This window comes from Thamnophis sirtalis, unplaced genomic scaffold (assembly GCF_051295495.1).
Source record: "Thamnophis sirtalis isolate CommonGarterSnake01/CBP01778 unplaced genomic scaffold, rThaSir2_p1.2 scaffold_15, whole genome shotgun sequence".
Lineage (NCBI taxonomy): Eukaryota > Metazoa > Chordata > Lepidosauria > Squamata > Natricidae > Thamnophis > Thamnophis sirtalis.
In genome coordinates this window covers 29,986,916-30,008,239 of record NW_028261395.1, presented here as the reverse complement: position 1 = coordinate 30,008,239, position 21,324 = coordinate 29,986,916, and the positions used below count along the sequence as shown (strand labels likewise).

General features: G+C 43.6%; 1 protein-coding gene across 1 annotated transcript; it reads left to right on the top strand.

Annotated features, from left to right (window-relative positions):
* The first annotated feature begins 1,502 nt into the window (after positions 1-1,502).
* On the top strand, positions 1,503-16,113 carry LOC106547282 (uncharacterized). The gene is made up of 7 exons (XM_087702547.1): positions 1,503-1,863; positions 4,634-4,750; positions 6,010-6,117; positions 8,691-8,807; positions 11,193-11,309; positions 12,455-12,538; positions 15,569-16,113. Exons 1-7 carry the CDS (start codon positions 1,674-1,676, stop codon positions 15,940-15,942), a joined length of 1,107 nt encoding a protein of 368 aa, XP_087558673.1. The 5' UTR covers positions 1,503-1,673; the 3' UTR covers positions 15,943-16,113.
* The last annotated feature ends 5,211 nt before the right edge of the window (positions 16,114-21,324 follow it).

Below are 21,324 nucleotides of genomic sequence, written 5' to 3'. Positions count from 1 at the left end.
CTCCAACCCCCATAACTTTTAGCTTAAACTGTCTACCGTGGACCTTACGCGTTTCTTAAGAGGTCCTTAAGGGGGTGTGCATAAGTGCACCAGCGTGCCTACCATCCCTGTCCTACTGTCCCCATTTATATGTACTCTATTTATGTGTTTATGGCTATGTTTTGCTTGTTTATATCCATTTATTTGTGCCATTTTTACATGTGTTTTTCCTACTTGTTTCCTTGTACTTGTTGACAAATTAAATAAATAAATAAATAACCATTTCATTTCGCCAGAGCAAACAGGTTACACTAACTGACTGGTCTCTCTTCTATGTAGAAGGGGTCAGAGCTCTAACTTTACACGCAGAATGTTGACCAGAGACAGTTTGAGCACAAGTAGGCATTAATGGAGATCCTAGAAGAGGGAATCATGCTACAACTGTCAAGAAAATAAGAATGTCACAGCATCAAAAGACATGGGCATCAACACAAATACGGAGACAATCTTGAAAGGCAGTTGGGTAACTTTGATTTGCGACTTACTCCAAAGCTCGAATTTGTATTCTAACAAGCACTTCCTGCATTTGGCTGCAAAGAGAGATAAGGAAGTGGTGCAACAGGCAAGCTGTCTTCTCCCAAGGCGTGGATTCTATCATCAATTAACTACTAACAAGTGCAAGTAGCCAAGGGGCACAAAAAAGAAAACTCTATTCTTCAAAGTTTCTAGCAGAGAGGTAGATGCAAAAAGACACTGTGAAACGGAGGGGGGGGGGGAGACACTATGAAACAGAGGCATAGAATCAAAATCATGCGAAGAATTAGAACCATTTTATAAAGTCTTAGTAAGGCCACACCTGGAATCCTGCACCCAGTTTTGGTCACCACATTACAAACAAAATGTTGAGACTTTGGAAAAAGTGCAAAGAAAAGCAACTGATGTGATTTTAAAGACCTGGAGACTAGAACATATGAAGAACGATTGCAGGATTTGGATTTGGCTAGTTTAGAGAAAAGAAGGACTAGAAGACCCATAATAGCAGTTTTCTAGTATTTGAGCGGCTGCCCCAAAGAAGACGGGGTCAACCTATTCTCCAAAGCACCTGAAGGCAGGACAAGAAGCAATGGATGGAAACTCATCATGGAGAGAAGCAACCTTGGAAATTAAGAAGAAACTTCCCAATTAATCAATGGAAAGGCCCATCTTCAGAAGTTGTGGGTGCTCCAACACTGGAGATTTTTAAGAAGAAATTGGACAGCCACTTGTCTGAAATAGTACAGGTCTCCTGCTTGAGCAGGGAGTTGGACTAGAAGACCCACAAGGTCCCTTCAAGCTCATTTCTGATTGACAGATTGACTAATTGATTGATTGATTGATATAAGAAAGCGTAACAAATTCAATTGGCATTTGCTTTCCAACTCTTCACATGTGTAAAAAAAAACCAGAAAATGTTAGCTGCTTGAACAAATCTTATTTGAAATATTTATTTTTACTCTGCTTTCCAGAATAGATCAATTCTGAATTGGGTTGCCATCAAATGTCAGATTGGAAACTCCGATTGAAACATATCTTTGAACATCAAACTGCCAACTTCAATTGACTGAGAGCTGAAACTCACCTGTCCTACACCCCATATTTTTACCTATTTCTCCTTCTCGTTCACTTTTTTTTCTTCCAGGTCCTATTACTCAGCAATGCAAGCAGTCCTGCTCTTTTGCGCTTTAGTGTCAGCAGTGGCATCGATGTCCACCCCAGCGACACCGAAAGTCTTGCATGGCTGGAATGCTTGTACCTTAGTGACGTGTGCACCAGCTGAGCAAGGGATACCGGGACGCGATGGCCGAGATGGAATTCAAGGAATAAAAGGGGAACAGGGAGTACAAGGTCTGGAACTCCTGCCTTCTTGATGTTGTTTAGTTCTTGGGGGGGTGGGGTGTAGGACATCGGCTTTATGGAGATACATTAAGAGAGGGGTTTGCTTTTGTTGCATTTTCTCTGATGTGTTGACTCCATTGGGAGAGTGAAGTGTATGCCAGTGGAATCTAGAATAACAGAGTTGGAAAGGACCTTGGAGGTCTTTTAGTCCAACCCCCTGCTTTGGCAGGAAACCCTACACCACTACAGACAAATGGCTGTCCAACATCTTCTTAAACACTTCCAATGTTGGAGCATTCACAACTTTTGGAGGCAAATTGTTCCACTGATTAATTGTTCTCACTGTCAGGAAATTTCTCCTTAGTTCTAAGTTGCTTCTCTCTTTGATGAATTTCCACCCATTGCTTCTTGTCCTGCCTTCAGGTGCTTTGGAGAAGAGTTTGACTCCCTCTTCTTTGTGGCAACCCCTGAGATATTGGAACACTGTTATCATGTCTCCCCTAGGCCTTCTTTTCATTAAACTAGACCTACCCAGTTCCTGTAACCGTTCTTCATATGTTTTAGCCTTCATTCCTCTAATCATCTTTGTTGCTCTTCTCTGCAATCTTTCTAGAATCTCCACATCTTTTTTACATTGTGGCGACCAAAACTGGATGCAGTATTCCAAGTTTGGCCTTACCAAGTGGTATTAACACTTCACATAATACACAAGCAGTATTAATACTTCACATGATCTTGATTCTATCCCTCTGTTTATGCAGCATAGAACTGTGTTGGTTTTTTTGGCAGCTGCTGCACACTGCTGGCTCATATTTAAATGGTTGTCCACTAGGACTCCAAGATCCCTTTCACAGTTACTACTATTGAGCAAGGTACCACCTATACTGTACCTGTGCATTTCATTTTTCTTGCCTAAATGTAGAGCCTTATTCTTTTCACCATTGAATTTCATTTTGTTAGATAATGCCCAATGTTCCAGTTTGTCAAGATCCTTCTGGATCTTAAGCCTATCTTCTGGAGTGTTGGCTATTCCTGCCAGCTTGGTGTCTTCTGCAAATTTGATGAGTTCTCCATTTATTCCCTCATTGTAATCATTGACATCTATAAAAACAAAAAACAAATCATTGATGAAGATGTTGAAGAGTACTGGGCCTAAAACAGAGCCCTGGGGTACCCCACTGCATACCTCCCTCCATTTGAATTTGTTGATTTGAATTTGTCTAGGGTAGACAGGTGCTCACTTATCATTTTCTTCCCTGTTTTAACTTGTGTTACTAATCTGTTTTTTATGGTGCTGTTTTTGATAGGTTGGACTGTTTTTTCCCTTTGTGTAAAGACAGTATTTTCCTTAGTTTCAGGGATATCTCAAATCTTTATTTAAATTATGTAATACTGACAGGCCTGGCCCATACATATAATTTAGTTTCAGACACATGTTATGCACCTCTATATCTGATGAATCATTTCTTCACTCTTGAATTTGGCTAACTTGAAGGAAATTGAGAAGCCTGGAGAATAAAAGCAAAGATGTAACAGAGAAAGGGTTGGAAGCAAAAGAGTATTAAAAGTATTAAAAGTGTAAGACAACCACTTTTCTATTCTGGGGAACTTTCTTAAATTCCTAAATAGGTGAAAGTGATTCAGGAAGTAATTTGAGAAGACATTTCTGGCAGGGTTTTGAACTTCACTTCATATAATCTCTCTCATGGCTTAAAAACACTAAGCCTCCCCAGAACAAGTGTCTTTAATGCCTATTATGATTATTTGTTGTTTGGGAATTATTGGAACTGAAGTCCAACAACCTTGTGGGAAAAAGCCAAGGCAATTGTGATTTCATCAGCTGATGAAGGAAGGTGGATAGGAGGACCCTGTGTCCTTCAGAAGTCAACTTTCAGAGCTGCTTCTCAGATATTTGTTGTTAGTTGCAAAGTGACGTCGACCCATCACGACACCGTGGACAACATTCCTCCAGGCCTTACTGTCCTCTACTATCCCCCAGAGTCCATTTAAGCTCACACTGATTGCTTCAGTAACTCTATCCAGCCATCTCATTCTCTGTCATCCCATTCTTCTTTTGCCCTCAATCTTTCTCAGCATTAGACTCTTCTCCAGTGAGTCCTTCCTTCTCATTTGGTGGTCAAAGTACTTGCATTTCATCTTCAAGATGTGGCCTTCTAAAGAGGAGTCAGGGTTGATCTCCTCTAGGACTGACTTTCAGATATTACCTTGACTAATTTAGCTTAAATTGGGAACTAAACTTTTATTTAAACGAGGTTTAAATCAGATTAAGGTATACCCAAGGAATCTATTAGTATTGGTATTACCTGCCGTTTATTTTGCCACAAGTGATTCTATTTCTGTTTGCAGGCCTGTGCATTTTATTATCTTCTCCAGGTCTTTCTTCTGCTGTCTTCAGGTAGTGCCACTTCCACCTTCCAGACTATGCTCAAGACCACTGTAACTGAGTCCATCAACCTTTCTGCTGACCTTCCTCTTCTTCTCTTTCTTTACACCTTTCAAGCATAAGAGCCTTCTCTCCAGAGAGCTGGGCCTTTGCATCATGCGTCCAAAGTAGGATAATTGAGCTTGATTCTTGGTGTCTCTAGTCAGAATCCTGGGTTGATTAGAGATGTGGGGCAAATTGGATTTGATAGATAGGTTTATTCTGTATGGGGCTAACTGCTGTACCTTTTTTGTGGGCTAGATAGACTTGTATGCACTTTTCCCAGAAGCCCTCAATACCATTCTGCTAATAATCCTTGCTTTAACTTGTTTTAAGGATTGCAAGGTCCCAAAGGAAGCCTTGGTCCTCCAGGGAAGATGGGGCCAGCTGGACCAGCAGGACAAAAAGGGGCTCAAGGAAATACTGGAGCGAAAGGAGATCTTGGACAAATAGGTAAGATTTATGGCCACGTTTATGGTTTCCAGTTTTTCCAGAGTGGCACTCAGAGCTGGTCTTCAGGCAGTAATGGAAATTTTGAGTAATTCAGAGAACTAGGCTGGCCCCGCCCCTGCTGCCTCCCAACTTCCCAGGTGATCTTCTTTTGTTGCCCTGCACAGGACAACAGAGCTGGAAAGCAGGTTAAGTGGGGTGGGGAGGGAATGGGGATTTTACAATATCCTTCCCTTGCCAAGCCCATAAAGCCACACCCACAGAGCCACACCATGCCCACAAAGCCACGACCACAGAACCAGTAGTAAAAAAAAATTGAATCCCACCACTGAGCAGCATCAATTACACGTCCAATTTTTCAAACTTTATTTTTGCCACATTTGAATCCAATCTTCCCCTCTGGATTTTGCTTCTCAGAAGCCCTCTGGGAAGGTCCCCAATTGTAATCACGTGACCACAGAATGCTGCACCCAAAATCGTGATCACGTGATTGTGTGCATGGTACGACGGTTTTACCTTCAAGAACAGATCCTACGTCCCTTTTATGGGTGCCATTCTAACTTACATTTCTAACTTACTGCATCTCTGTATGGTTGCACAGTGGCGGATAGGACATCGCTCCAGAGGGTCAACGTCATTGCCCAGAGGATCATTGGTTGCCCTCTCCCCTCTTTGGGAGACCTTTATAGCTCCCGCTGCCTTTAGAAAGTTCAAAACATTCTTAAAGATCCATCTCATCCTAGGCACATTTTTTTTAACTATTACCATTTGGCAGGCGGTACAGGATAATAAAAACAAGGTCAAAGAGGCTGAAAAACAGCTTCTATTCCAGCTTCTATCCCCGCTTCTATCCCACATTGAATTCTACAGTGTAGTGCAATATCAGGTTTTCAATTTCAATTATATAGAAAGTAAAATTGTAATGTACACTGAAGACGGCATTTAATTTCATTGCACCATGTGCAATGACAATAAAGTAAACTAAACTAAACTAAATTTGCATCATCGTTAAACAAATGATTGTATATTGAGGACTACCTGTGCTGTCACGTACCCATTGAGATGTCTCATCAAGGCTTCCTGACAGCTAGCTGGCCTCATTGCTCAAGGAAATGTTCTGGTCTGCATCGCCAACACTGTACTTTATCTGTAATCTTACAGACTCAAGAGGCCTCAATTCTACACCCCGAAGTTCCTGGTTGAAGACAACAGATCATTGTTCTCCTCTCTCTTTTCTGACATAGTTTATTTCATTTGAACAGGCCCACGGGGGATTCAGGGTTTGCATGGCTCTGCTGGAAATGTGGGCCCTTCGGGACCAAAAGGTAACATTGGCCCACAAGGTGAGAAGGGGGTCAAAGGAGAAATAGGTAAGTTTGTTTAATTAAGAGAGATTGACTCTGTAGGAAGAAAAATCCTAGGTCCAGGTCCAAGCTGGGAATAAAATGGAGGCTGCGTGCAAAGAAAGATTCCCTTTATGGGTGAACGGAACCACTGGGGTTTGTGGATCTGGGGCAGCTGACAAATTAGCTGGATGAGTGCCATGGTTTTTATACTGGTCCTTAAATGCTGCTTGGGTGGTGTGTTTGTGTGTGTGTGCATGCGTGCATGCAATGTCTGAAATGCCCTCAGGAGATTGTGCAAGGTAGTAAGCTCTGTGTTTTTTGCTAAATAGTAGTGTGCTAATCCTGTTATGTCCTAGAGCAGTGATGCCTAACCTTTTTGTCGTCATGTGCTGAAAGCGTGCGCGACAATGCGTGCGCACACCCGCATGCATATTGCAATGCATGCGTGACACCCACACCAGTGGCCCCATCGTGCATGCACACACGACCCCCCCCGCTTCCTCTGACCCCCCCCAACGCATGCATCTGCGACTCCCGCACCCCTTTTGGGCCTAGTAAGACTTCCTGCATCCTCTTGGGACCAAAAACAGGCCAAGGGGGAGCACGCCACACACACCGCCCCATTTTGGGCCTAATAGGCCTCCCTGCAGCCTCCTGGGACCAAAAACAGGCCAAGGTGGTTGGCGCCACACATCCCTGTGCTCCCCCTTCCCCCTGCACATGTGCATGGGCCCCCTCTGATCCCCCACACATGCACATGCCTCTCCTACATGCGCCCACCCACCCCCACGCATGCACGGCAGAGATCCGAAAATCAGCTGGCTGGTGGGAGGCATGGGAGCATGCGCGGTGGAGAGAAGTTGGGATGACGGCACGTGTGCCCATAGAGAGGGCTCTGGGTTCCATAGGTTTGCTGCCACAGTCCTAGAGGGTCATGTCCTGGTCTTAGAATTTGGATGGAGGAGAATGTAAATTTTAATCCCATCCCTGGAAGTGAAAGTCTTTTGTTTTCTGAATAGGTTGGCCCAATCTTTCTTAATGGACACAAGATATCTTCTGGGGCTATTAGGAAAGACTGAGGTTTCTTTCTGTCTTTTAAGAGCATGTTTCTCCATTTATCCTTTGGGGAAATAGCAATAACACTTAGGCTTATAAATCACTTCACAGTGCCTTTACAGCCCCTCTTAAGCAGTTTACAGAGTCAGCCTATTGCCCCCAACAATCTGGGTCTTCCTTTTACCCACCTCAGAAGGATGGAAGGCTGAGTCAACCTTGAGCCTGGTGAGATTCGAACTGTCAAAATGCAGACAGCCGGCAGTCAGCAGAAGTATGCTGCAGTACTGTACTCAAACCACTGCACCACTGAGGCTCGTGAAATATAATATTCTCCCTCTTTTAATTCTCCTCGAAATATTTCATTCTTCTAGGAGGGAGGGAATTCCCCCAATTCCCTCTATTTATGCTCTTGGAATTGGATTAAAAAATAATTATTGAAGAATAGCGTAACAGGCATGTTCAATGGATCGATGTGGCTGTATTCTTTTAGACCTCAATTAAGAGATCATTTGCAGTCCATTTGTAATGTCCCAAAGGGATCTCCTGTTCAACCATCACATCTTTTCAACTAAAAAGATCAGTGAGTTCATCCAAGCTACTGAGCAAGGTCAAAGCAGCTTTCCAAATTCTGCCTTCAAACCCTTTTAGGGAGATAACAAGGTGGTTTAAAATGGGATAGAATGGTAAATAAGATATGTGGCCCAAGTTTTTTTTTTAGAACTATACTTTCTCTCCTATGCAGCTACAGCTATTGGATCCTAAGTCTAGATTTGACCCTTTGCATGTGCTTATAGTTGTTATAAATAATTCGTAAACAAAGAGACAACTAGATCTAACATCCAATAATCTGGAGGCACATAAAACACTAAGAAAATGGAAGTTTTATGGGTGGCAGCCTGCTTCCACATCAGATGCAAGAAATCTTACATTTTCTATTTTTCGATGGTTCTGATTGGTTTTGTTCCAATGCCACGATGAGTCTGGTGGCCATGAATTTAGAAGCATCAGATCAGGGGTGGACTTCAAAAATTTTAGCAAAGGGTTCTCTGCCCTGTTACTGGGTGGGCACAGCCATGGTGGGCATGGCCTAGTTGGCCTCCTGCACCATGGCAGGGGAGGCCCTGGGAGGGCAAAAATGGCCTCCCCAGGCTCCGGAAGTCCTCTGGAGGCTGGTAACGGGCCCATTTCCAGCCTTCCCAAACTTCCAGTAGGCCCATTTTTTGCCCTCCCTGAGCCTCCACATGCACCCCGCACTTCCCTGCATCCAAAACAGACAGTGTGGGAACTCCTGGGAGGGGCAGGGAAGGGAGGTGAACTGCACAGAAATTGAGGTAGAGGTTCTCCCAAACCCTTGCATCAGATTAATTTTTATGCAAAAATGGATTAGATGAGGAGGCAATCTGCTCTATTCTTTTATTGTGCATTTAACAAAGCAGAACTGCAAACCAGAAATGACATTCCTGTTTTGTGGGTCGTTATTTTTTGCAATGCGCCTGTCTCATTATGAATGTCATTTCCCTCTATCTTCAATATCACTGTAGGTCTCAAAGGAGCCCTTGGCCCTGCAGGGCCCCAAGGCAAAATAGGTGGCCCTGGACCAGCTGGGGCCAAAGGATCAGTGGGTGAAAAGGGAGCAAAAGGAGACATGGGTGTCAAAGGTAAGTCAAGAGTTTTGTCACATTGTGCTCGGTTGAATTTCAAGCATGGCTTTGGCTTTTGTTGGAGGGTCCTTGTGTTGATCTGATTGGCAAATAGGTTGTTTGTCCTGCTCTCAGCTTGTGGCAGTGACAGGAGACAAGGGAGGAGAGAGCTTTGAAATGTAGACAAGTGAGAGAATGAAAAAGGAGGGGTAATTTTAGAAAGAGCAAACAGGGGCCGGAAGCAAAGTATTACAAAACATTTTCCATTCTTGCAAAACCAGAAAAGAGAAGTAGATGTTCAAGAAAGAAAGAAAGAAAGAAAGGAAGGAAGGAAGGAAGGAAGAAAGAAAGAAAGAAAGAAAGAAAGAAAGAAAGAAAGAAAGAAAGAAAGAAAGAAAGAAAGAAAGAAAGAAAGAAAAAGAAAGGAGGGAGGGAGGGAAGGAAAAGAAAGAAAGAAAGGAAGGGAAAGAAAGAAAGATGAAAATAGGGGAATGTATTTCTCCTGGCATAATTGCCCCAACTCTACCCCAAAATTAAGGTATTCCAAGATTGTAAAAAGAGATGGTTGTTGTTGTTGTTTTTTAAATCAAGAACTGGGGCAGGGAAATAACCCAAATACCCAGTAATTCTCACCTAGGTTTCTTGACAAGATTCTAGAAGCACTTGCCCTTGGCTTCTTCTTTAAAAGTTTTTCTCCCTGTCCCAACTCTCTAGCTTGGAAACTTGGCCTTCCTTCATGGTCTTCCACCCAGCTCCTAAACATGTCTAGGACCAGTAGTAGTGATCAGCCTCCCTCCAAAAAAATCCAACATCTTTTTGTTTCCATCTCACAATCACCTGCAATTTTGAAGACCAGATCTGGAAACTCAAAGCAGTAACAGTGCTTGAGGGTCTCCTCCAGGAGTGGGATTCAGCCAGTTCGGACTGGTTTGGGACAAACCTGATGTTAATGTTACATCTGGTTCGCTAAATCAGTAGTTGCAAGGACTGGCTGGCCCCACTCATCCCATCCCTCCCAGGAGTCTCCATGAGCCCTGTTTTGAATGCCAGATAAGTGCAGTGATCAGTTTCAGTTTCAGTTTCGCTTTATTTGTATGCCGCCCTTTTCCCTGGGGGGACTCAGGGCGGCTCACAGTTCAAAGGGGGGGGGGAAGGACAAACAATTTACAACATAAAAACACTACACTCAAGCAGAGACTCAGGGAGGGCAAAAAACTGGCCTCCTGGAAGTTCCAGAAGACTGGAAATGGGCCTGTTTCTGGCCTCCAGAGGGCCTCTGGAGCCTAAGGGAGGCCGTTTTTGCCCTACTGGAGGCTCATGGAGAGCCTCCGGAGCCTGGGGACAACTGGTTGCTAAAAAATTAAATTCCACCCTTGGTCTCCTCCTATATGGAGTTTGTCCCATAATCAGTTTTGCTGTGAGATACAGATGCTGGAGAACCATTAGCCTAATCCTATAGCCTGGGAAATAAGCTCTCAACTATGAATGAGACTGGCTTTGATCCCTTCTCTTTGCTCTTTTTTCTGGTTGGTAGTCACCCGCTTGTGGTTTATTATTATTATTATTAAGCAAATTGACCAAGTTAAGTGGAACCATCAAAAGTCCATTAATTGAATTCCATCTAATTTGGCAAATGAATTCTAAGAAGTCGAGAAGCTACATAGATGTCAGCCATGTTATTCATCAGGAGCTGAGCCTGATATTGAAGAGACTTTATTTCCAAGTTGTAGCAGATGGCAGCTCCTAACCAACATTGGCTGATCTTCAAAAGCTCAGCAGTCAGGGCCAGTTGGCAGTTGGGTGGCATCCAACCAGGAAATCCCTAGACAGGAGGCTGAATTGAGAAGTTGGACACCATCCCAGGAGGTGGCAGTGAGAGCCTATATCAATATCTTTGCTGAGAAAGGTACAATAGGAATTGTATTGAAAGAAGATTTAGTCTAAAGACAGTTAGGTTTCCATCCCACTCATGTGTGTTCTTTAAAGGTAAAGGTTCCCCTCGCACATATGTGCTAGTCGTTCCTGACTCTAGGGGGCGGTGCTCATCTCCATTTCAAAGCCGAAGAGCCAGCGCTGTCCGAAGATGTATCCATGGTCATGTGACCGGCATGACTAAACACTGAAGGCACACGGAATGCTGTTACCTTCCCACCAAAGGTGGTTCCTATTTTTCTACTTGCATTTTTACATGCTTTCAAACTGCTAGGTGGGCAGAAATTGGGACAAGTAACAGGGGCTCACTCCATTACATGGTGCTAAGAATTCGAACCGCTGAACTGACGAACTTTCTGATTCACAAACTTGGCATCTTAGCCACTGAGCCACCTTTTCATGTGTTCTTTACAAATATCTGAAAATGTTTACTAACTTTAAATGACTTGCTGGTCTGATCTCTTACAACAGGAACGCAAGGACCACCAGGTCCCCAAGGGCCAGCGGGAAAACCTGGTTCTACTGGAGCCAAAGGAGATAGGGGTGCCATGGGTGAAAGGGGGATAAAGGGTGATAGTGGTCTCTCAGGTGAGTGAGATGAATGTTGCTTCCTTGTTAAACTTTCATTTAACAACCTTTAGTTTAGAAGAACATTTTGAGTCAGTCCTTTTCATGTCATTGTGACAACCTTTCAGTGTCCTTTTTAGCAGGGGATGTGGTTAATATTTGAGATCAATCTGTTTGATGTTTCCATCAACCTATTGGTAAAGGGATGGTGGGATCCACCTATATTTTCAGCAAGGAAAAGGCACATGAAAAAAGAAGTGATAGGTCGGATTCATCAACCGCTATCAGGCAGAAAGGTTCAGGTCAGGGGTGAAATCAACTTACTTTCGCTACCGGTCCGCAAATGTGAACCTCCACGAATGTGTAGGACCTTCCATGCATGCACAGTGCATCAAAATGGGACGTGATGACATCTGGGTGGGTGGGCAGAGCCTGCTACTGAATGCACCTGCAAAGGTAAGTAGAATACTGAGGGGGGACACTGCTGTGCAATGCGATTTAGATTAGCTAGAAAGCAGAAAATCCAATGATTCTAGCTAATATAAATCGCGTATCACAGCTGATCATCAGAATTACCATTTCACCCGGAAACCTGTTTCCACGAAAATAAGACCTCCCCAGATAATAAGCCCAGTCAGGCTTTTGAGCACATGGACTCTCCCAAAAATATTGCAACACAGCAGCAGCCATCAGGCGACATACTCGCTGCTCCTGCACCTCAAACATAATAAGACCTCCCAAAAAAATAAGGCCAAGTGCTTATTGGGGGGGGGGGTCAAAAGAAAATAAGGCCCTGTCTTATTTTCTGGAAAACACAGTAGCATTTTTTTTTACTACTGGTTTGGGCGAACCAGTAGCATTTCACCCCTGGTTCAGTTCCTTATGTTAAATTGAAGTTCAAAAAAGATTTATCACTCTTGTATGCACAACCATCTAGCCAACTAACATTTAAAGGTAAATTGGCATCAGCTAAGGATCAGTGGAATTAATAGGCATTGGACTTGGATTGTTTCTGGCAATGTAATGACTCTTAGCTGATGATGCATTTACTTCCACCTCCCAGTTCTGCCTGCTCTTCTCCTACATTGGTTTTGTGCCAGTGTCTTCCTATTCAGGATGCTATAGTCCAATATCTCACAGACTGTGATCATCTTGTTCTCTCTTAGAGGTCAATCTTTTGAAGACTAAAGTTAGCACCCTGGAAGGACAGCTGAAAGCTCTACAGGCCAGCTTTGCCAAGTATCAAAAAGGTAAAAACAATGTGCAGAATACACAAATCCCTCTGGATGAGTTTAATCTCTTAGCAAAGAGTTGATGGATTAGAAGAACTAAGGCATATCTGCAGGTGTGATGCAGCAGCACCCTTATGCCCCAAACCATGGTAGAAAGCTTGACAGCAGGTGTTAATAGTTGGGAAGGTGCTCCTGCCCCATATTTGCAAATTATTCCTGAGTTGAAGATGCTCAACTACTTTAAGCATTGGGGTTGTGTCAAAGAGATGCTTTGTTTTAAAGAAAGTTCATGAGAAGCTTCCCTGTTGTTTCACGAAGCAAGGGTGTCCTTCAAGACAGTCTCTTGCATTTTCAGTAACAAGCTGCCATGATGTAAAAAAGATTTTGAGACTCTGGAAAGAGTGCAGAGAAGAGCAATAAAGATGATTAGGGGACTGGAGGCTAAAACATATGAAGAACGGTTGCAGGAATTGGGTATCTCTAGTTTAATGAAAAGAAGGACTAGGCAAGAGTCTCCAAAGCACCTGAGGGTAGGACAAGAAGCAATGGGTGGAAACTCGTCAAGGAGAGAAGCAACCTAGCGAGCCGAGGTGGCACAGTGGTTAGGGTGCAGTACTGCAGGCCACTTCAGCTGACTATTATCTGCAGTTCAGCGGTTCTAATCTCGCCGGCTCAAGGTTGACTCAGCCTTCCATCCTTCCGAGGTGGGTGAAATGAGGACCCAGACTGTGGGGGCGATATGCTGACTCTGTAAACCGCTTAGAGAGGGCTGAAAGCCCTATGAAGTGGTATATAAGTCTAACTGCTATTGCTAACTTAGAACTAAGGAGAAATTTCCTGACAGTTAGCACAATTAATCCATGGAACAACTTATCTCCAGTGACTGCTCCAACACTGGAAGTTTTTAAGGAGATGTTGGATAACCATTTGTCTGAAGTGGTGTAGTGTTTCTTGCCTACAGACAAGAAAGGGGGGTTGGACTAGAAGACCTCCAAGGTCCCTTCCAACTCTGTTATTCTATATAGGTGTGGAAGGGCAGAAGAGGTAGTGCAAAATATCATAACAAGGAGAATTGCATTATTTCCAAGGCACAACCAGGTTTTTTACACTTAGTCCTATCAGTGCAGGTATGAATTATTGCATATATACATATCCTACTGTACAACACAGTGGACAGGATGAATTTGCAAGGGGACTGTAAAGTTGCTTTCTGGGAAAACAATCCTCATATTTATAAAGATTTACAAAAATAGAGTACAAAAATAACTAGTTTTATTTATTTATATTTCGTACTTATTAACTGCTCCCTCAGATTTTATTTTATTTTTTAAATAAAATAACCCTGCAATTTTGCTATGGTTTGGACCAGTGGTGGGATTCAAAAATGTGAGCAACCGGCTTTCTGCACCAGGATGGAGAAGCATTTTTGCCCTCCCCAGGCTCCAGAGGCTTTCCCTGAGCCTCCTGGAGGTCTAAAATGTCCTCCCCCGTGGGCTCCAGAGGCCCTCTGGAAGCCGGAAATGGGCCCATTTCTGGACTTCCGGAAGGCCCATATTTCACCCCCTCAAAGCTCTGGAGGCTTTCCCCAAGCCTCCTGGAGGGTTAAAATGGCCTCCCACCAGGCTCTGGAGGCCCTCCAGACAGAGGCCGGAAACAGGCCTATTTCTGGACTTCCAGGAGATCCATTTTTCACCCTCCCAGAACCTCCACATGGGCCCTGCGCTTGCCTGGCATGATGAATGGGCCACGTAGAGACTCCTGGGAGGGGCGGGGTGGGGTCTGGGTGGGCAGGGCCAGCCAATCCTTGGAACAACCAGTTTGCATGCATGAACCAGTGCAAACTCGCTGAATCCCACTTCTGGTTTAGACCTATCTCCCGTCCTTGCCACTTGTTTAATTTTAAGTTGATTTTAATGTTAATATTTATTATTTTAATGTATTCTCTGGTTGCTTTTACTTGTTGTAAGCCACTTAGAAGCAACACTACCAAATAGGGAGAGCATATACATATAATAGCTATGGGCCCATTGTATTGCTGGACAAACCACTGGATATTTCACAAGGCTAGGATGATTGGGAAAATAACATATTGCTAACGGAAGTATTTTAAGAGCCAATGATCTTTTCCTATGGCAAGTTGACCTCACGTCATTTTGTGTTATGGTCCGCCGGCAGCCAGCAGAGCTGGCAACAGAGTCAGACAGTGAGGAGGTTGAGGAGGAACATGGGCCAGTCCTGAGGGCTGAGGAAAACTCAGACAAGGGCTCTGCATCAGAGGCAGAGAGGGAGTTAAACAGCAGTGAAGCAGAAGAATAGCTGGAGCCTGTTTCCAGTGTGCTCATGCGCAGAGCTTCCAGAAGACAAGAACAGCTAAGAAAGCAGGTTTGACTTAAGAATATAGCCATAACTTGGGGGTGGTTGGCCCCTCCCAGAGGAAACAAAAGAGGAACGAATGGGGAGTTGGAATGAAGAATTTGTTCATTCGATCCAGAAAATTCTGTTTGTGATTATAAGAGACTCTGTGCCAAGTTTTGCTTTGCCTTGTGTTTGGAAACTAGTTATCTTGCAGAGCTCCAAATGAGATAAGGTGCGTGTGGATAAACATTCCTCTGAAAGACTGTTTCCTAAAGCCTTGCTGACTGTGAATGAAAAGAATTCACAGTCATGTAAATAAAAGAGGTTTTGTCAGAACCCAAACTTTGCTTCTTGCTTTCTAAGGAAGCTTGGGTCAAAACAATGTGCATCAGTGTAACCATGAGCCGAGGTGGCGCAGTGGTTAGAGTGCAGTACTGGAGTCACTTCAGCTGATTGCTAGCTGCAGTTCGGCGGTTCAAATCTCACCGGCTCAAGGTTGACTCAGCCTTCCATCCTTCCGAGGTGGGTAAAATGAGGACCCAGACTGTGGGGGCGATATGCTGACTCTGAAAACCCCTTAGAGAGGGCTGAAAGCCCTATGAAGTGGTATATAAGTCTAACTGCTATTGCTATTTACTACACTATGGCTGATGTTGATGCTGACTTAAGAATGCACCTTTTTTTTCATTCTAGTTGCCATGTTCCCAGGCGGGCGCATAGTTGGCAGCAAAGTGTTCAAAACCAACGGCTACGAAGGCAACTTTGATGACTTGAGGCAAAGGTGCGTGCAAGCCGGAGGCCAGCTCGCAGCCCCGAGAAACGCCGCGGAGAACGATGCTGTCCAAAAGATTGTGTTGCTCTATAACAAATCGGCTTTCCTTGGCATAACTGACTTAAAGACTGAAGGGACATTTAAATACCTGAACGATCAGCCCCTCACTTACGCCAACTGGCTGACTGGGGAGCCCAACAATCAGGGCCAAGAGAATTGTGTTGAACTTTTTTCGAATGGAAAATGGAATGACAAATCCTGTGGGGAAAAACGACTCCTGGTCTGCGAATTTTAGACTCATCTGTCACACAGCATTTCGATCCAGGGAGGCTGCAAAGTTTTAATACCACATTTCCTTCTTATCTATAGGTGTTAGAGAAATCATGACTTAGCTAATCCTCCCTAAATTCTACTGAGGGGAGGGAACTGTTGATTTCATGTATGCAATTAAAATAACTTTACTACCAGCAAGGCCAGTTCCCAGGTATACTTCCCACCTGATGAAGTATATAATTGAGTTTCCTAATATCTTATAGGTGAAATAATTCAGGGGAGGCTCACTGTCACAGAGGGATACAGTGAAAGATCAAATGAGGTACTAATACTACTCTAGAAAGCCTTAGTAAGACCACACCTAAAATACTGCATTCAGTTTGGGTCACCACATATAAAAAAGAGGTTGAGAATCAAGAAAGAGTGCAGAGAAGAGCAACAAAGGATGACTGGGGGAGGCTAAAACAGATGATGAACCGTTATAGCAACTGGGCATGGCTAGTGTAGTGAAGAGAAGGGTCAGGAGAGACATGATAACAGTCTTCCAATATTTTGAGGGGCTGTCACAGAGAGAAGGGGGTCAAGCTATTTTCCAAAGCATGAATAATGGGCGGAAACTGATCAAGGAGTGAGATTCAACCAAGAAATAAGGAGTACTTTTCTGACAGTGAGAACAATCAACTGATAAAACAGCCTTCAGAAGTTGTGGAAGCTTTATCACTGGAGGCTTTCAAGAAGAGACTGGACTGCTATCTGTCAGAAATGGTGCAGGGTCTCCTGCTTGGGCTGGGGGTTGGATTAGATGACCTACAAGATCCCTTCCAATTCTTTTATTCTGTTACTGTCATCGTTTTAGTTACAAATATGCAAGCAGATGCTTCCCCTCCATATTTGTAAATGAATGCAGCCTGTTTGTAAATGTAGGATGCCTATGGTATTGGTTGATGGAGATTTCATTCCAGTGGGGAATCACAAATGAGATGGAGAGAAATATCTTAATTCAGCCATAAGGCCATTTTTATGGGTTTGTTCAAGGAAGTGTAAATGCTAGAACTTGATTGTTTCCTTGCAGGGGTTTCATGACACCCCCCCCCCCCCCCTAGGTAACATCATCAGTGCTAGATGAAAGTGAGATTTGCTCTCCGTTATGGACTAATGGCTTGCCCTGTCAGTGTTGGTGGGAGTGGTGATTTTTCTGAACAAGGTTTTCTGAATCCGGTGATTCTTCCACCTTTCAGAAGAAACGTCATATGTGGTAACTAACCATTTGGAAGGGGATTGGCTGCAAGAAAAGTGCTTTCAGCATTCATAGCAGCCACACTACACGGATAAATCTGAGTATCCCAAACATATCAGTCAATAGGTCAAAAGCACCACATGGAAATCAATGTCTGTCTGCTCTTATGGTTTGTGTCATTCTCTTGAAGTCAAAGAATGGTTCTAGACATGCATACCTGCCTTCCATAGCAGGAATATATATTGCATGGCTCAGAAGGAGGGCTGAGAAATTATCTACTGTTATGGCCCAGGTGACCTAGGTTTAAAGGCAGGCATCAATGGAATCCTTTATTGTTCTGATTAATGGCCACAACAAATGGCCCTACAATGGCCAGTAAGGTTTCACCCCACACTACCCTGAAGGCCCCTACCCTCAGTCCCTCAAACAAAACAATCATTCATATGTGTGTGTGTGTGTGTGTGTGTGTGTGTGTGTGTGTGTGTATACTGTGTCACAACCCCTGGCATGCCCAAATATGGGAGGGAGCATATTGCTTTCCTTTTCTGTCTTTCAGATCACCCTAGGAGCCACCCAGGCAGAAAGCCATTTTTTAATGTTGCCTTTGTTGCCTCCCTTTATTTATTTATCAGCACAAATGCAAGATGTGTCTGTGTGTGTGTGTGTGTTGCATATGCTCCCTCCCATATTTGGGCATATATATTTCTTAGATTTTCACTGGCGTAGATATGCTGGTCTTGTTGTATTCGGGTCTTTTCCCGTGTAAGATTGAGATTGTCTTGGCAACGTATCAGCAAGGTCTCACTCGCCATCTTCAGGCTTAAAGCGTGGTCGGAGCTGCCGTCTTTCTATAAATCTTGGTGAGGGCGTGTGTGTGGAGTGCTGGCTTTGTTTCAGTAAGTGGATTGATAGGCTGTGTGGTTGTATCATGATTGGTAAATTGGTGCTGATTGGTGCTGGCTGTGTGTCCGTTGTTGTTTTGTGTGGTAACAGCCTGGGTGGTAGGTGGGGCTCGTTTGTTGACTAGGGATGGTTTCCAGATGTCTGGTAGGTGGGAGGTATCATCACGTTTATTCATGTTGTGGGGGTGTTTCTCTATTTCGACAGCTTCCATAATTATTGAGAATTATTGAGAAAATAGAGAAACAACCCCACAACATGAATAAATGTGATGATACCTCCCACCTACCAGACATCTGGAAACCAGCCTAGTCAACAAATGAGCACACAACAAACAACCACTCCACCCCCTGCACCAAGATTTATAGAAAGACAGCAGCTCTGACCACGCTTTAAGCTGAAAACACCAGCCTGAAGATGACAAGTGAGACCTTGCCGAAACGTTGCCAAAACAATCTCAATTTTACATGGGAAAAGACCTGACCAGCATACCTACGCCCATGAAAATCTACGAAAACATATTTGTGTGTGTGTGTGTGTGTGTTCCAGCATAACCCTGGAATGCCTTGAGCAATTTCAACCTTGGTACACAGATGACTTACCCTGGAGAAAAATACTGTGGGGGGTAAGACACCCCTAAAACCCCTCGGTGTGTGTGTTATGTTGAGATACAACCTTTCGTGCCTTAAAATGGCTTCTACTGTACTGACGTAAAATGGCTTCTACTGTACAGGGCAGGGAAGTTGCCATGGTAACGGCTTCACAGTACTCCACAAGGGGGCTCCCTTTCATAAGGGGGAATATCCATCATTAGAAATTATATTTGGTCTGGACATTTTCCTTCTATAAATAAATACCCGGACAATGCAAGCTCACAGGGCAAGGTCCAGAGTCAAGGTAAAAAAAGGCAAGGGAAGTCCACAAGGCCATAGGGAACAAGGCAAAGGCAAAGCACGGGCGGAGCATGAGTCAAAGGCGGGGGAGTGTAAGCCAAAACAAGCAGTTGTTCCTGACAAAGACAAACTCCCCACCCCAGCTTCCCCTTAAGTCAATGCAGGCCAGGTGTTCCTTTCCCTGGGAAAATCTTCTCCTGAGCATCTTCACGGCCCTCCTTTGAGTTTGCCTCTACTCTACTCTCTGTGCCCTCGGATCAAGTGAGGGAGGCAGCTGTTCCTCCTCAGAGGGGATCTACTGCCTATCAGCACCACCGCCTGTCTGCAACTGCTCCTCCTCCATATCTATTAGGTAAAGCAGGTCTCCATCTGGTCGACCGCCTCCCCCAATGCCTGAGAGGCCTGGGACAGCATCGTCCTCATCCCCTGGCTTCTCCAAACATTCCAAGGGAGACATGCTATCCCCATCGAATGGTCCCGGTTCCAACTCTTCCTCCTGGATTCAGTATTCCAAGTGTGGCTTTTCCAAGGCATTATAAAGTGGTATTAACACTTCATGTGATCTTGATAAAGATCTGGACCAAGTTGACTAGATACTGCCATCAAAGTGGGTCAACAATAGAATCAGATTCAGATATACTATTCCCTGAATATCTCCACCTCTACAATCTACAATTATCTCTCCCTTCGCTGTAATTTGCTTTTTAAAAGCTATCCAGGACAACGCATCAAATTTGGCCCTCAGAGGTAATTGAGGCTGAACTAGTTGGGTGGATATGGCTGTTGGCAAGTTTGGATCATATGCACAACTGAACAATCGGAAACGACGTACACTGGCCATTCCATTTGCACATTTTCTTTTGGCAATTATCCATCTTACCTGGGCCACGATGAAAATCACATGGAGACTGCCTGCCAGACAGAAAACAGCTGCGACCTGCTATCTTGTTCAAACATCTTGTGGAAATTAAACATACTGAAGTGTGAAATTGGTTGATGCTGTCACTTCACACACGTTCTCTGAGCCTTCATTGGAACATGTGCCATCATGGTGTGATCACATTAATTACTGAACACATATTGATTTCAGGCTATATATCTAATTTATATAATTCCCTGCTGCCCCGCTCTTTCCAGCCCACTCATTATTCTATGTGTGCATTTTACTTGGATTATTTTGCCCTGTGTTACGAATCATGGCCCATGTTTTTAAAGCTACACAAAGTCCTTCTGCAATAGAATATTAGGGTTTTATGGATTTTAGATTTCCTTAGTCGTGGCGTTTTTAGAAAGCAAAAGCACTGATTGGTGCCAATGTGACAATGTCGCCAAAGCAAGTCCTTTCTTTTTTCTTTTTGAAAAAGTTTATTTTATTTTAATTTCATACATATAACCACAAATATACCATTACATCTGAACAGATTTTTTTGTATTGTCCATTATTATGTCATTCCCTCAACCCAGAACCGGTATCATTTGCTCTTCTGCTTTCAATGCATCATATTGTGCCCTATTTCACCGCCGCCCTATCTCCTCTCCCTCTCTCCTCCTCCCTACCTCCTTTCTTCCCTCTACCATCCCTCTCTTCTCTACTTCCCCTTCATCTCTCTTTCTCCTCTCTTCTCTTTCCACTCCTTCTTTCTCTTCTACTTCTCCTCTCCCTTCTATTTACCTCTCTCCTGTCTCCTCTCTTTCTCCTTATCTCTACCTTTCCTTTCCACTCTCTCCAATTAATTTACATGGTGTATTTCAGCGTCTGAGCACGCTTCATTTAATATTTGCTAGTATTGATAATTACATTCCAATAAACATCTTTCATGTTTATAATTTTACAATACATCCTCTTTTGAGTGGTATACATATTTCAAAATTCCATTCTTTCTCTCTCTCTCTCTCTCTCTCTCTCTCTCTCTCTCTCTCACACACACACACACACACACACACACACACACACACACACACCTAAAAGCCTATTTTTTTGACAAAGTGTGAGCCGGATTCAAGTTTTCTGCTAAACTCATACAAATTTTACATAATTATATATCGTTAAGAACTCCCAATTTTTAACTCACTCATTAGCGCTTCAGTGATTTATTCTTATTTGGCATATTTTCAATTCCCATTGTATTTAATAACAATCCCCACATCTCGGATATCTTCTCTACTTAAGAGGGGAAAAAAGAAAATTACCTGATCAGTTAGCCACACTTATATCCTGTAAATATCATTACTAATGTTATCTACATATATAATTCCCTTCTTCCTCTCTCCTATCAACTTTCTTTCTTTCCTCACTAGAGGCTCACAAGGCTCACTAGAAAGAAGTGGAAAGGATAAGAAAGTTCTTACTTTTTCTGGCATCAATAGACCTGAT

Excerpts from the sequence above, each read along its gene's own strand:
- LOC106547282 (XM_087702547.1), top strand. The coding sequence starts at position 1,674 with ATGCAAGCAGTCCTGCTCTTTTGCGCTTTAGTGTCAGCAGTGGCATCG. Across the intron at positions 6,118-8,690 it reads GGGGGTCAAAGGAGAAATAG|GTCTCAAAGGAGCCCTTGGC; the intron begins GTAAGTTTGTTT and ends ATATCACTGTAG. Across the intron at positions 11,310-12,454 it reads GGGTGATAGTGGTCTCTCAG|AGGTCAATCTTTTGAAGACT; the intron begins GTGAGTGAGATG and ends GTTCTCTCTTAG.